The 15819-nt window shown below is 56.1% G+C and overlaps 1 protein-coding gene across 5 annotated transcripts in view; it reads left to right on the top strand.

Moving 5' to 3' along the window:
• RAD54L2 (RAD54 like 2) overlaps positions 1-15819 on the top strand; it is a 145479-nt gene that overhangs the window by 126875 nt on the left and 2785 nt on the right. For all 5 annotated transcript variants that reach the window (XM_045807238.2, XM_045807243.2, XM_045807240.2 and 2 more), the window contains 2 exons: positions 1311-1532; positions 14415-14583. In XM_045807238.2, the coding sequence (XP_045663194.2) occupies positions 1311-1532; positions 14415-14583 (391 nt within the window). The remainder of the gene's footprint in view (positions 1-1310; positions 1533-14414; positions 14584-15819) is intronic.

The following is a 15819-nucleotide window of genomic DNA, read 5'->3' as shown; positions in this document are numbered from 1 at the left end:
CATAGCTGCTAATACCCAACAACATTTACAGCACTTGCTGAGTGCCGTACCAGGCTGAGCTCTCATATGAAGTATCTCATTCAGTACGTCAGTTCTGTAAGGAACTTGTGCTCCAAGAAACCAAGGGACTTATCCAGAGTTACATGACTCACAGTTCACACCCAGTCCTGCCTTTCTCCAGAAGTTGTGGTCCTGACTGCTGCACTGTATTGCCTGCCAGTAAAGCCCTGAGCTACGCGTAATGACAGGATTCAAGGGGGCAGCAAGGAGGCCCAGCTGCAGAGAGCTGGGAGTGACTCCCAGAGACAGCACAGAAGTGAGAACCTGGAGTCGGTGCATGAGTCCCAGGCAGAGTGAGACTCCAAGGACAGAGCTGGGCTGGGCTGAGAAAACCCTATGGGATTGTTGACAGGGCCTGGAAAGAGAGGGCAAAAGCAAGAACAGGTAAAAATGACTTCCTGGTGCTGGGAAGGTAGGCCAAGAGAAGCAACTGGAGCTAGAGGGAGTTTGAATTTAAGGGTCAGTGGGCCCCAGGCAATGGGAGAAAGGGAACTTCAAGTTGAGGGAAATCCAGGATTGACAGCACAAGGTCTGTGATGAGTGTCTTGGATTCAGGATCAGATACCCCTGGGGGTATCGGGCTGATGTAGATTCAGGTGGCAGGAAATGAGACAAATTGGGGCCCCTTGATGCCAGGAGAGGTGAGTGCTGGGCTTTGCAGGCATGGGGCCAGGCCTGGTAAGTATTGGAGACTCACATGGAACCCCACTTGCCTTGGGTTTATGGGATCCAGGAGAGGAAGGGCAGCTAGGGAGGGGAGCAGAGTGCAGTGACCTACAGGTACTAGGGGCCCAGGGAGACTTGGAGGGGAACCAGCAGTCTCCAGCTGAGCCAGGAAGGGACTTGGCAGGTGTGGCAGGGCTTGGGATGGGTTGGAGAGAAGGTCTGGAGGCTCTGGTGTTGGTGGCTGGCCCAGCCTGAGGGACTGGGGAAGAGGATCTCAGTTTCATCAGCAACCCAGAGTTCAGTGTGGTCCCGCTTCCTGACCAGTGACCCTCCACAGCACAGGGCCTGGAATATTTGTTGGAGGCATAAATGAAGGGATGGGTGGGTCCTGCATCAGTATGTCAGAGGCTAGGGCCACGGATAAGTTCCAGAAGGAAAATACTCCCCTATCATGGTATCTGGGGCTGTGGCCTGTTAGGGCTCGTGGTTCTGCCAGGCCTGAGCTGGCACAGAACCCAGGTGGCAAGAGTTCTGAGAGCCTCTTTCCTTTGCCCAACACTGACACCCCTGCTCTTCCTCCCCAGGTACCCCCTGAGAAGTGCCGCTGTGCGGTGGGCAGCATTCTGAGTGAAGGTGAGGAGTCACCCTCCCCTGAGCTCATCCAACTCTACCAGAAATTTGGCTTCAAGGTGTTCTCTTTCCCGGCACCCAGCCATGTGGTGACAGCCACCTTCCCCTACACCTCTCCCCTGTCCATCTGGCTGGCTACCCGCCGTGTCCATCCTGCCCTGGATGCCTACATCAAGGTGAGAGACAGGCCTAGTGTATGTGTGTGTTGGGGGATAGCCAGTCCTTCAGGTGGGAGACAGGGAGGACTGCCCAGGCTGGGAGGAAAAGCTGCCTTTGGGAGGGCAGCACCCGGGGCCCTCATGGAGCAGGTGCCTGTGGAACTAGGAAGATGGGCAGAGGCTGCTGGCATCTATTCCAAATGCCCAAGACCTTGTGGGTACCAGAGCATCTACTAGGAGCATAGGGAGCTTGGTCAGTTCAGCTCTGGCTTGGACCAGAGACATTTTTAGTTCTCAGTCCCCACTCCAGGCTCAGATGGATGGACAGGTTCATGCTGACCCTTTCCTGCTGGAGGCCCACAGAACAAGAGCCCTAAGGCTTCCAGGGGCTGCAGGCCCCAGGCGTTCATGTGTTGCCCCAGGCCTGGCCCCTGCATGGGCTTGTGCACCTGCTCCCTGAGGTGGGCTCGGGCAGCAGCAGCCCTTATGTCCTTTAGTTCCTGACCTGGTCATCGGTAATGCTAGCAGACTGGCCTACCTGGAAGAAGGAAGAGATCTCTGATCAGGGGTTTCTGTATCCACAGGGATTTTTAAAAATTTTCCCTGTTGGACATCCCTCCTCCTCCAGAACATTTTGTAAACTTGGGTACTAGGGAATGACCAAATTGGGCTTGAAGCAATTGTTTACTCATCCATTCAACTTGAATTTATTGAATGTCTTTGTGCCATACTGTGTTGACACAATGTGAAACGTTGGTATATGAAATAGGCATTTATAGCAAGTGGTAGAAACAGGTAATAAATGTCACACAAGGGGCACCTGGCTGGCTCAGTCAGTGGAGCATGCAACTCTTGATCTCAGGGGTGTGAGTTTGAGCCCCACATTGGGTGTAGAGATAACTTAAAAATAAAATCTTTAAAAAAATGTCAGATAAAAATGGGATACGTGCTAGAAAAGAATGGTGGGGAAGGGCAAGGGACCAACTTGGATAGAGTGGTCAAGGACAGCCTCTTGGAGGAGGTAACCTCTCAGGTGGAATCCCGAAAGAGCCCTTGGAGAAAGGGGTAGGAAGATTCCAGGCAGAGCAAAGTGGGAGCATGGGTTTGACCTAAAGATGGTAGGAAGTCACTGCAGTGTTCCAGCCAGAAAAATAACACATGATCTGAGCCTCTTAGCCACACATGTACAAGACACGCTCTCATCCTGGGCAGGGTGGGACCAGATCCCAGATCCATGGGGCCAGTGGAGATGCTTAGGAGGCTGTCAGGATTTCTACATGAATGGTGGTGGCTTGGACTGGGGCAGTGGCTGTAGAGATGCAGAGAAGGTGGAAATTTTGGAGGTAGAACTGATGGATTGGTGCATGGATTGGATGCTGTGGAGGGGCTGGCAGGGCAACCAGCTCTGTAGACTGTGTAGTGGGGAGCTGCCTGAGAAACAAACAGGACAAGAAAACAGGAATTTGAATTTGGTGGATGCAAAGGAATGTGATGGCTCTCTTCTCCAGAGCAACCCGGCGGAAGGGACAAGGCCTCGATGATGGACATGGGAGCTCAGACAGGTCTTGGTTAAGGAGGCAAAAAGAGTCTGGTGTCAGGGCTGGGGAATGAATAACTGGGTCACCAGCTGTGGCCTTGGTGGTCAAGGACAGGAAGAGAAGAAACAGGACAGCTGACTCTGTGGTAGGGCAGGGGCATGGGGAGAATAGAGGTGGAGTTCCTTTGTGAGCTGGACAGTGGCAGCCAGAAGGGTGTTGGGGAGGAGGTGCTTGCCTGGGGGTGAGTTGGGCTGGAGGCTGAGGGCGGGCTGAGGCAGGAGGTGGGGGTAGCTGACCGGTGGTAAGGACAGAAACGCAGGCATTGGTGCCTGAGGCCTGCTCAGCGTGCGTTCCGAGGGGGCCTCAACTGTTTCACCCAAGAAAGGCTGCTGGGCAGTGTCTCCAGTCCTGTTGGTGCCATCTTCAACCTCGGGGTTGGAGCAGCACCCCCGGGGAGAGACTTTCTGGGTTCCAGACCTCAGAACAGGACATGTGGCATGTGGTGTGGTGGCGAGCAACTCAGCCACCAAAGCCTTTTCCTGGCTTCAGGGGTTTATTTTTAGACACCTTTGTCCAAATTTCCCGGCCCCTGACAGCTTCACAAGTTGCCTGGTTTTGACGTCACCTCTTTGATGAAAGCCCTTCCTCCTTCTTCCTCCTCCCATGGGAGCCTGTCAGCTGCGCTCTGGGCTTGATTCTCCTGGGGTGGGGGCTGGAGCAGGGGGCTACCATTCTCTTTCCTGCCTTCAATGAGGAAGCCAGAGAGGGGTACAGGAGAGAGCAAGGGGCTTCTCCAGGGATATCTGTGAGGCACGCTGCTGTGGGCTTGGCCACCAGCTGGGAGAGTGAGAGAGATGCCAGGCTGTTCACAGTAGAGGCATGGCCCAAGGTGCTCTGATGGTTTCTGGAACCAGAGGTCACCTCTGCCCCTGTGTTTAGCCTGATCTTGTGTTCTGGGGAGCATATCACGTGAAACAAGGAAGGGGCTTAGCCTGCCGTGAACGGGGTAATGGCCCTGTGCCTCTCTCAGCCTGGGAAACAGAGAGAAGAGAACATAAAGCTCTCTCCCACACCTGCCCTCTTCCCCCGCTGCCCTGGGACCAGGGAAAAGAGGCTGCTAATGAGACTGTGGGCTCTTCTGACTCTCCCAGCTCTGACAGCTGGCTGCCTTTGTGTGTGTGTGTGTGTGTGTGTGTGTGTGTATGCGTATGCACGCCCTTCTTTTTCTCCATCTCTCTGCCTTCTCTGGATCTGAGTCTGGGTCTGCTGTGGAGGTGTTTCATATGGAATGACAGCAACCATCGGCTTTCTGTTTCAGGAGGGGTGAGGGGTAAAGGAGTCCAGGAACCCTGCTGCCGGAAGGATGGGAGGGAGGACTTGGCAGGCTGGGGCAGGGGGCAGGGGGCAGGGGTGAATGGTCGCAGAGCTTTGGGTGAGGAAGGTGGAGAGCAGCTGCTGTCCTGGCAGTTGCAGATGTGCCTGAGACTGGGCAGGTTTGATCTCATGGGACAGAAAGGTCCTGAGGGTCACTGTAAGGAACCCAAAGAGAAGCATTTGCCAGGTTTCCGTGGGGATTCTAGAATGATGTATAGATCCCAGCTTTGTAATCTACGTGGCAGCCTCTGACTCTTTCGCCAGCCCTCCCCAGCTTGGCAGCCTGGCAAGCTGAGCTGTAAGGGCTAAAACTGCTTTTCTTCACATAAACCACTGGGGGGCTCCAGGCAGAGCAATCTGGGACTGCGTCTGTGTGAGGGGATGCCTGGGTACCATGTGACTATCATTTTTTGTGGAAAATGCCCCAGCTTTGTCAGGCTGCTCCACCAGAGTCCAAGGAGGTGGCATCCTTGGGCAGGAGGAGATCACCCCCTGAGCCCCAGGAAGTGGGGGGGGGGGGCTCTGGCAGCTACAGGAGGGAACTGAGCTTCCTTGAAATTGTAGGGCCACAAAAGAGATGGGACCCAGGTGTCAGCCCAGAGCAATAGGCAAAGGCCCCAGAATTCACCACAGGATAGAACCAGTCTTAATGAGTGTCCAGGGAAGGCTTGGGCCACCTGGAGCAGACCAGGACCAAGTGAGAGATCTGGGGATCCCTTGTGTGTGAGAGGCCCCTGAGCTCAGTTCCTGGCTCACAGCTATCTATAGCAGTTGGCAGAGAGGTCATTGAGAGTGTTAGACTGCCTAGCCAAGCCCCCCTGTACCTGACTTCCTCTCAACAGGATCCCTGATCTTCGTAAACCGCCTACCCCAGGGTCCCTGCTTTCCAGGAGTTTTCAGGGAGGGTCCTTGTGATGGTTGGATATCTTCTCCTGAGTTTAGGGAGACACAGGGCATTGTCCGTGTGGAAGCTGGTTGGCTGGGAAGTGTAGGCAGGCCTTGGGGGTCAAACATTGGCTCTTCCTCCATAGAATTGTAGAGAAGCTGGGGGAAGTGGGGATAGGATGGATATAGTGAGTTGGTTGATTGGGGGCAGTCTTGGTGGCAAAGTTCTAGGACAGCTGGGTTGATGGGGTTGTCTTACTAGGGGGTTTAAAGTGGGCAGGAACCCCAGACCATAGTTCTCAGACCTCTCTGGGGCAGCAGCCTAAGTCTATGCTAAGGTGCCCCTGTGGCTTGGCTGCCAGGGGTGAGGTTGCACTTGGACCCTTACTCACTTCAACTGGAGTAGCTCTCCCTCCGGGTTTTAGTAAACCAGATGACCTTATGAGCTTTTGTTTGGAGGAGGACATCTGAGATTTCATGGTTTGAAACCTCTGTCCTCAGAGAGGTACACCTGGGCAGACACCCCCCCCCCCCCCCGGCCAACTGCATGTCTGTCACAGATCTTGAGGACATTGTGGCAGCTGCAGTGTGAGTGGAGCTGAAAGGCACCAGGGCTCATCCCGTGTACAGGCAGGGGCAGGACCCCCAGAAGAGGCAGTTGTTTCTGGGGAGCATGACTGACTGGGAGCTGGACCTGAAGGGAGCCCTGCAGTTCTCCCCGGGATGGTGGTAACGAAACTCTCGAGTGGTGGGTGATCGGATGGTGTTGTCATTGGGCAGCCAGCTGGGGACAAAGGAACAGGGGCCTTAGCAGGGTGCCTGCGGGAGTGAGTCAGCCTGTTGAGCTGTGGGAGTCTGTTGCTTTGTGCCAGCAGCATGGGCAGAGACTAGGGTCCTGACCAGTGGCTCAGAATCTTCTGTATGTGTTTCCCCTTAACCTGCCTAGGTAACTTTGAGGAAGTCAGTGGCAAGGGGGGGAATTTGAGCCCACTCTGGGGCTAGAACACAGTGGGGAGCAACATGACCTTGGCAGTGGGAATCCAGGATGCCCCGGTGGGAGGTGGAATCTGGGGTCATCTCTCTCTCCGTGCCCATCGCCCTTGCTGAACAAACGTGGAAGGGTTCAAAACTTTATTCTTCGTAAGGAAGGCCCCCCGGCAGCACCTCAGCTCAGTTGCTTACTCAGCAGTTATTTATTTATTTATTTATTTTATTTTTTTTTTTAAGATTTTATTTATTTATGTGACAGAGAGACAGCCAGCGAGAGAGGGAACACAGCAGGGGGAGTGGGAGAGGAAGAAGCAGGCTCATAGCGGAGGAGCCTGATGTGGGACTCGATCCCGGTACGCCAGGATCACGCCCTGAGCCGAAGGCAGACGATTTAACGACTGCGCTACCCAGGCGCCCCTCAGCAGTTATTTATTAAGCCCTCTCTTACACAGCGTTGTTCAGGGGATGGGGGAAGCAGCCGGAAGGCAATCATAGGGTCCTAATCAAAGCCCACATTCCCATCATTTTACAAATGGGGAGAAGGAGGCCTGGGGAGGGGAGGTTCCCCAAGGTCAGTGGATGAAGTGGTGGCTGAGTCCAGACTGGGTGCCCTGGGCTGAGGATCATTCTGCTGGCCATTTGCTTTTTGCCACTTTGCCCCGCCCATGGGTGGGGCTGGGCCCAAGAGGTTCAGGACCTGTTATGAATTTGGAATAGGTCCCCAGGGTGGGCCTGGGATGGCAGCACAGTGGGCCAACATCTAATTGACCCTCGGTCTATAGGCCTGGTAAGCAGAGTCAGGCCTGAAGCTGCTGGTCTAGGAGTCTGCTTGGGGAACCAGAAACAAAGGGCAGAAAGAGCCTGGCTGTCCATTTGCCCAGCAGGCGCCCATTAAGGGAGACCTTGGTCGTTGCTCTGGGCACAGGAAGCAGCTGCTGCAGGTGCCTTACTGGGGCTCCAGGGCCAGCTCACTTGCCAGTGCTGCCACCTGCAGATTGGCCTGTCCCAGCTCAGGGAGGAGAGCACTCTCAGCGGTGCCAGGACCTGGGGCTGAGTGACAGGCCCCCAGAATTCTTTCCTTGCCCATTTCCCACAGCCACAGGGTTTAGCCATGCCCAGGGAGAGTGAGGTAGGGAGGGGAGGGATTCGCCAGGGAAGGTAAAGCAGCCTTTGGAAGGTGGTGGCATTTGGGTTCAGCCTTGAAGGAAGGGTAGCATTCTCCAGGTGAAAAGTCAGGTCAAGCAAAGTCACTGATTTGGGCATGGTTTTTATGTACGTTGTGGCTGGAGGACAGGGGAGGAGAAAGAGTTTGGATCCAAGAGGTGAGGCTGGGTCCTGCATGCTCTAGGGAGCCACTGATGGTGTCTGAGCAGATGAATGACTGCTTCCAGGCTGGGCTTTGGAATTGGACCTTAGCACAGGGAGATGGGAAGGGAGAGCTGGTGGCCATGGAGCTGAGCTCTGAATGACTCCCTACTTCCAGATAGCCTCAAGCCAAGAGAAGCCCCCCACTTTACCAGGGCTTAGCTTCCCTTACTCCCCTTAGGGAGCTGCCCCTGGATGCTGAGGTGTGGGGGCCCCCACAGGAGGCCAGGTCTCTCCCCATTAGCCTAGGCCCTGGAACCTGTTCCTCAGTCTCTCTGGCTTCACCTCTCCCCACTCCCCTACCTCAGGACTGAAAGCACAAAGCCAGCCTTTGCTGGGGCGGGCGTGGGAGCCACCACTCTGGAAATACCAGCTCAGATGTGGTAGCTTGGCAGCCCTGCAGGACCCTGGGGGCTGAGGCTTGTCTGAATGGTGCTGTGGGGTTGGGCCGTCACCAATCCAGAGGGAGCCTTCTTCCCCAGGCAGATGGGAATTACTGAGGAAGAATTCTGTTGCTCTTCTCCGGAAAGCTTGGGATTCCAGAAATGAGGGGAGGGGGGTAGATTTCAAGGAGGGGGCTTGCCCTCCAGAGTAGAAAAACTCTGCCCTTTAACAGAGCCCTCAGATAAGGAGAGGTTATCTGTCCGGTTATGAGACAGGAAACCTAAGGCTCTGGGGGAAGGGCTTTCCTGGGGGTACTAGGCGGAGGGCAGAAGTGAGAGGCACCAGTTGGAGATGAGAAAATCAGGGCTGCCTTCTCCTCACCCACCTCCTCTCCTTCCCCCTCTCCTCTTCATCCTTACTTGCCCACTTTTCCTTCCCCTCTGGCACTTGCTGATGCCTCTGGCTCGCAGGTGCTAGGCGTCATGGTTCCATCTGCACTGAGCAGCCTTCCTGCTGCTGGATAATCAATCAGTAGCATTTTCGTCAGCCTGTGAACGGGATGGGGCTCAAGGTCCTTGACTGCACAGATGCTGCAGAGAATGGCTGGATCTTGGAGAGGCGTGGGCTGTGGAGCCTGCCGTGGTAGCAGCAGCATCTGGGAGTCCGTGGCTCCCCTCCCAGATTTGGAAGGGTGAGTGGGGGATCCCAGGGGTGAGCCCCCAAGTCTCCCATAGGGTACTCACCCTCAGGCTCTCTGCCCTCTGGTCCTGCTCCACAAGGGCCCAAGAAGCCCAGAGTGGGGCTGAGATGGGGTTGGAAATTGGCCTTCGGGGCCCTAGCAAAGGGAAAGGCTGGGCTTGGCTGCAAGGTCAGGGGCTTCCTGGTCCAGATAAGTAGTAGAGTACTTAATGGCCTGGGTCTCCTGTGCCTGCTTAGCGGGAATCATCCTCCCCTGCTCCTCAGTGCCCCAGCCCACCCTGGTCTGGTGGCTGCTGAGGCCCCTTGTCGAGCTTCCCAGGAAGCCAAGGCCCGGGTGCACAGGAATATGAGCAGAGGTGTAAATTGCATGGCAAGCTGTCAGCTCTGAGGTGAAAATGAAAAGTCTTGAGGCAGTGGCGCCAGCAGGCACAGCAGGCTGGGGTGCCAGGCACAGCGCCCTGCTTCCCCACCCCGCTCTCCCTCATACCTTCCCCTTTTGCAGTCTTCCCCAGCCTCCCGCCTAGGCCTGGCTCCTCTGCCATCCCCTCCCCTGCCGTTTGGGGGGCTTCCACATAGACCTGACCCCAAGAGTGCCTTCATCTATTGCTGCCGTTATATTTTCTGACTTGCTGGCTGGTGCACAGAAAACTGGGCTGTGCTTTTTTGTTAATTTTGCGATCTTAACATTTGTGGTAATTTCTCCAATTGATTCCTTTTGGGTTTTTCAAGTATATAATTATCTTAAAATCTTTCAGTGATGGTGTTTTTATCCACCTTTTCCAGTTTCTCACTTCTTTTAGGATCATCTGTTCCAATCTCTTTATTTTACAGCTGGGTATATTGAAACCCAAGGAGAGGCTACCTCTTTGTCAACGGCAAGGCTCTGGGCTCCTGCCCGAGCTCTCTCTGCCACTCCTGCTCCCACACTTCCCTCCGCGGCAGCCCCATTTCTCTCCTCGTCGTCTCCTTTGCCCGTCATTTTCAGAGGTTTGGGCCCTCCTGCTACAGGGGGGAGGGTGCTCCCCAGCCCTTCTGCAGGCTCTCCCTGCTGGCACTGCAAGGCCCCCGGAGCTATCTCCTGCTGTCACCTCCCTCCCCACAGACAGGTTTAGGTTCTGGGCCAGAGCTGTTGGGGGGCCCAGTGGGGATGAGAGGCAGCCAGGGAGAGAGAAGTTGACGGAAGTTCCTGGGCAGAATAATAACAATGTGCCACATTCTAGCTGCAGCAGCGCCTGCTGTGCCTCCCCCCTCACTTTGCACGTGCAATGCAGACCAGTTGCCTAAGGGGCCTCCAGGGTCTGAGCCCCCACTTGCAGGGAGTGCTGTGTGCAGGCGGGTGCACGCTGGTGTCTGTGTAATTAAAAATGAGCATGCCTCACTTCACCCAGTGAGGAGACGCCACCACCTCGGGTGGGATGCAACAGCTGTTTGCTGGCTATGTGGCTGCCCAGCTGTCCAGCCTGGGGTGGAGGGATGGGTAGGACTGGGCAGCTCAGGGTGAGCAGGGAGGCCCAGGGCCTCTCACGCCAGTGAGGCAGGAGGTTAAGGGGCTGTGATTGGGTAGAGACGACAGAGCAGAACTCATCTTTTTCTGGGGCTCAAGTGGAGGTGGGGGTGTGTGACCCAGTCCTTGGCCTGCACCCATTGCCTCATCCTTTTGGGGATTTGGGGCCACCTAGCTCTGAGCAAACCCAGCCTCTGGGCAACCTGGGAGTAGGATCTACCCTCAGTCTCCATCTGGACCTGACCTGTTCTGCCCCACACCCCCTCCCCATCCCTAGACAAAGCCAGGGCACGGGTTGATTGGTGCCCAAACGGGAGTAGTTCAGACCTTCTCTCTACCCCCTCCTCCCTTCCCCTGATGCAGTACGAACTCCCCAGGGAAGCACTGTGGGTGTTGTGGGGAAACCTTGGCCATCTAAGCCTCTGCAGGAGCCCTGAGCTGTGTGCCCCCACCCAGGAATGAGCTCAGCCTGAGGTGAGAAGAGAATGTGTGGTGTGTTCCCAAGGTAGCTGAGGCAGTGGCGCTATGGCAGACTGTGTACACTGCTCCTTCCCTTGTCTGCCAGCACCCCTGGGCGGGGGGGTGGGGGTGAGCCCATGTCCGCGCAGCAGAGGTATTGGGGGAAGTGCTGCTGACAGAGGTCCCCTGGAAATCCCTGCATTGTGGGTGGTGTTCCAAGTCCCCCCTTGTCTCTGCTGTGGAAAGCAAGCCTTGGAGATGTGTCTGAGGGACTAGAACTCCTGAGTCCAGTTTCTAGCAGTTCCTGGTGGCACTTTAGCATGATGACTTCTTCCTATTAGGTGGGGGAGGACTGTGGACATCTGCATCTCTCCCTCCTTGGAGAGAGACCTCATGGTCCCTTGATTCTGTGTGGGAGTAAGTTGCTCTGGGTTGTGGCTTCATCAGATGGCCAGTAGCTTCAGCGGCTGGAGCAGGTTCTCCTGTCCTGGTGATGCTTCCTGGAGCGTCTGGCTGTCTGGACTGTGGGAGGGGGTGTGCCCAGGGCTGGAAGGATGCCAGGCCCATCCAGGCCCCTTTCCCCATCAGTACCAGCCCAATGTGGCATTGACTTGGTGTCCTTGGCCCTTGGCAGTCTGTTCTCCACGGGCTCCCTGGGGCTAGCTGAGGGAGAAGCAGCTGGTCTTGCCTTCCTCCAATGATTTTCCAATATTTATCAGCTCATCGACATGCGGCCCAGGCCACAGCTCCTGCTGTGTAGCGAGGACCTCAGAGCTGGCCCATGGTTACCCTCTCTTCCCTCAGAGTCTGTACCTGGCTGGGAGGGAAAGGTCTTGTCCTCGGCCTGATCACATAGGGGCAGGGCTTATGGCTAGTCCTGTCCTTCCTCGCCTGCCCCAGTCCCTATTGGGCTCATTATTGTTCTGGGGGCAGAACAGGGAGGGGGTCTTGAGGAAAGGCCACAGGGGCAACTATAAACCCCTCTCTTGCCCATGGGCCTGAGTTGGAAGTTTGCGCCTTTGCCTTCTTCCTGCTCCTCTCCTTTGCCCTGAATTTTGACAGGACCTGGCATGTGTTAAAATTATTTGAGGCTAAGCTGTCAATGAGATTTTTAATTAGCTCCATGCCTCTCTCCACTGGGGAGGGTCAGGGGCCCCCACGTGGTAGGGGTAGGACCGGGCTGGGCTTGGGTGGGAGGCTGCCCCCTCCAGGGGCCTGGGGGCAGGCTTGGGCGGCTGACACTCCCTATGTGGGATGTAGCAAGGAGGGAGAGCTAGGCAGGGAAGGAAGGGCTGTGTAGCCAGGCCAGTTTTCTCTCTCTCCTCTGTCTCCCCTGTTCCTCTGTTCTCCCCGATGGCTTTGAGATGAAGGCGACGGCAAGGATGGAGGATGCAGTTTCCATGGCAACGGGGCTGTCCACAGCCAGGCAACTTCAGAGCCGGGCTCTCCGGAGGAGGCAGATGCGCAGAGCAGCCGCAGAGCTGCCTCCCGCCTGCCAATGAGGGGGCTGGCAGAGCAGGTGGTAAGGGTGGCTGCCTGGTACTGCCCACCCTGATGCCCAACCTAGAGGAGAGAGTGAAAAGAGGACTACTCCCTCTTATCATCCCTGTTACTTCCACAAGGGAAGCTTCAGGCAGGTGGCTTGAGTGTTGACAAGGGTTGGGGTAGGGTTCCACTGTCCCTAGAGTGTCTTGGTGGTCACAGGTTCTGGTTCCTGGGAACATCCCCCAAAGCCAAATCCTACAGCCCTTGAGAGATGGACTAGTAGGTTGATGACCACTTAGCAGATTTCCTCTGAACCTTTTGAATGTCCAGAGAGAGCATGGGCATGTTGGTGAAAGCCATGCCCTTTTTCTTCCCTCTAGCTACCAGGGAAGGGCCTGGACCTTCTTCAGGGAGCCCCCTGCCCCTGGGCTTGGTGACATGGCTCAGTTCACTGAGTGGGGCTCAGGTTTGGCAGATGCTTGTTCCCCAGCGCTGGCCGTGGAGTAGCCCCGGAGCCTCGTAGCTCCCGCTTCCTGACATCGTGTTCTCATTCAGCCTCCTGAAGACCAGGGCTGGGTGAGTGTGTGGGCAGCTGGAGAAGCAGAGGCGGCCGTTGGTGTGTGCAGAGATGGGAGGAGCTGGGCATGTGGACTCATAAGGTGGCACGAAGAACACCCAGGTTGGCAAAAAAAATACTGGACTCAAACTATTAAAAATAATGACTTTCCTTCACCGACCCTGGGGTGTCAGGGCTGGGGTGTCCCTCTCTGTGTTTGAGCACATGGAGCCTTAGGGTGCAGGGCTTTGCTTGGGTTCCCCATGCAGTCAGGCTAGCTGAGCTGCACCTCCCCCGTGGGCTCCTAGATATACCCTGTCCCCCAGTGGCTGGTGAACACCCTGGCTCATAAACCTTCCAGACTTACCTTTCTTCTTGTCTTTCCCTGGGGGGTTCATTTCTTTACCCCTCTTCACTGCTTTAATTGAAAGGGGTTCCTCAACCCTAATGTTGGCCAGGCAGGCAGACAAGTGGAGGCCTAGAGTGGCTTCTCCCTACCAGGCGATAAGTCTTTCATTACTGCTAAGTGGAAGGCTCATTTCAGAGCTCGTGGTGAGAGCCAGGCGGGTGCTATAAATAGTCGTGTTGTGAAGGTTGGCGGGTGAGCAGTGACAGGGCAGGGGCCTCACAGTCATCTTAGTGGGTAATTGCGCTCCATTGCAGGAAAGCGGGGCAGGCTGGGGAGCAATATGCTCTTGACCCCTGTTCTGATTGTTCCTGCCTGCCTCAGCGCAGCTCTGGCATGTGTCTGTGCCCTATTCCACACACACAGAGGAGGGGAGCTTTGGGCTCTGTGTCCAGGCAGAGGGGAATGCCTCTCTCAGAACTCAGGGCCCTATACACTGGTACTTCGGCCCACTGGGGCGTCAGGATAATGTCCAGTACTAGTTCTCCTTGTCCTGCCTACCCCTATAGCCTAGGGTCTGCCTCTTCCCCCTTGGCCGAAACTCTGGGCAGGTGCTAGAAGGGGAGGGAACCAACTACATCTGATAGTCCTGGAGGTTGGTGTAGACCTGAACTAGGAGGGAACGGGAGTGCAAAAGGGGTTTCGCTGGCCTGGAGCCCCTGTCCAGGGTTTGTCAGTAGCATGTCTGCAAGGGCAGAGGCTGGAGGCCTAAGGGTCAGGAGCCCTGGTCTTTCCTGAGATCTCGGGGTCAGTCAGCATTATCCAGGGTGGGGAGGAGGTCACAGCCTGGAGATGCTGAGATGGGAAATCTAGAAGGTCAGAACTTGGCTTGGCTTGGCTTGGGTGCCTGGGGCCATAGTCCATGGCGTCCCTGTCCCTGGGGTAGTTGGGTGCTAAGCATCATGGCTCCTTGAGACTAGTGCTTTCTGGAACAGCCTTTTGGTTGCAGACATATGGATAGATTGGTTTAGTGGTGCCAGGGGCAGTGCCAGGCCCCTGGATTCTTTTAGCACCTGTCTCAGGGTGTTGTCCCAAGGACTCCTGGGTCCTTAGGTCACTGCCTCCTGTAGTATGGGGCCCTGCCCTTAGGGTGCTGTGTGTCAACAGGGATTTGGTACTTGGGGGAGATTGAGGCAAGAAGCCGAGCCAGCCCTCTGGGAGGGAATGAACAACAGATAGTTCCTAGGGCCTCTTAGGGACAAGTGGGCCAGAAGCCCTGTAGGGCTCATTCCACCTTCTGCCACTTTCTGACAAGGAGCGGAAGCTGTGTGCCCACCCTCGGCTGGAAATCTACCAACAAGACCAGATCTATTTCATGTGCCCCCTGGCACGGCAAGGAGACTTCTATGTGCCTGAGGTGAAGGAGACAGAGCGGAAAAGCCGGGGGCCGGTGGAGGCCAGTGACACCCAGATGGATGGCACAGGTATGGAGGGTGGGGCCCTGTGTGGAGCCTGTCCCTGGACATGTGGGGGATGGTGGAAGAGGCTCCTCCCTGGCAGGGCTGGCACTGTGGGTGTCCAGGCTAAGCTTGGCAGAGGTGGAAGAAGGAGACCTGCCTACCCCATGACCGTCATGAGAAATGCCTATTTCTAGATACGTAGATCCATGCCGATTGGGTTCACATATATTAGCCCTGGCAACACAGATATAAAAACCCTGCCCGAATGCCCTCCAGATGCAACAGGGAGTACCCTTGGAAACAGATGCTCATGGGAGGGGGATGGGGCTGTTCAGGAAAGACATCACTTGTGTGGGGGCTCATCAGGAAATAGGATTGGCACTGGATCTGGAAGGTAAAGAGGAGAACAGGGTATTCCCAGTATGGAGCCCTACCCAGAGGCAGCTGCTTTCTCCCTGCTGAAGAACAACCAGAGAGCATGCAGAAGGGGGCCAGGAGATCAGTGTCCTGCCCCTTCCACCAGAGCCAGCCCTCATCCTCCAGGTCCAGGCCAGCTGGTAATTTGCCTGCTCTCAACCCACCTCCCTGCCATCACCTCTTGTGACCCTGGGCTGTCCCCAGGAGCAGGGGGGCCTGCTGGTAACATCCCAAGGGGCCCAGCCCTAGTCCATGATGCTGGAGCCTTGTGTGATGGTGGAGGTGCATGACCTGTGGGAGTGGTACACTCCCCACAGTGGGCAGCTGGGAGGAGAGCAGCTGTCCCCTCCTTCTTGGGGAGACTTCCTCTGTCCAGCCAATCTTCAATAGCCAAGGTCACCCTAGAGAGGCATATGTTGTGGCAGGGGGTGCCGGTACTGAGAGGCAGTCTCCACTCCCTAGAGGCCGTGTCCAACATAGTTAACTTCATCTGCTGTTTAATTACCTCCATGGGGCACTGTTCCCACCCGCCTGGTAATGCCCAGCAGACATTCTTCAGACATTCTTCGGTGCCCCTACTGTGAGCACAAGACATAGCACAAGGTCAGCAGGCCCAGGCAGTCCCCAGGGCAGGAAGGGGGAGTGTCTTGACCTTCCTTCGACCTCCCTCTGCTGCCTACACCCCCATCCTTGGCCCACCCACCCAGCTTCTCTCCCAAACACCGCCTGCCAGGGGTGTTGAAGGACTGCTTGGCACCCGCTACAGCTGGCTGCAGCGGGGCTCCCACGCCCCCAGCGCCTTGGCCTGTCTTCCCCACTAGCCTGCCCGCCCACTTCCTGGTG

Source organism: Ursus americanus, chromosome 14, assembly GCF_024610735.1.
Source record: "Ursus americanus isolate L20-20 chromosome 14, mUrsAme1.1.p, whole genome shotgun sequence".
NCBI lineage: Eukaryota > Metazoa > Chordata > Mammalia > Carnivora > Ursidae > Ursus > Ursus americanus.
The sequence above is the reverse complement of the archived record's forward strand: the minus strand, read 5'-3'. Positions and strand labels throughout refer to the sequence as shown.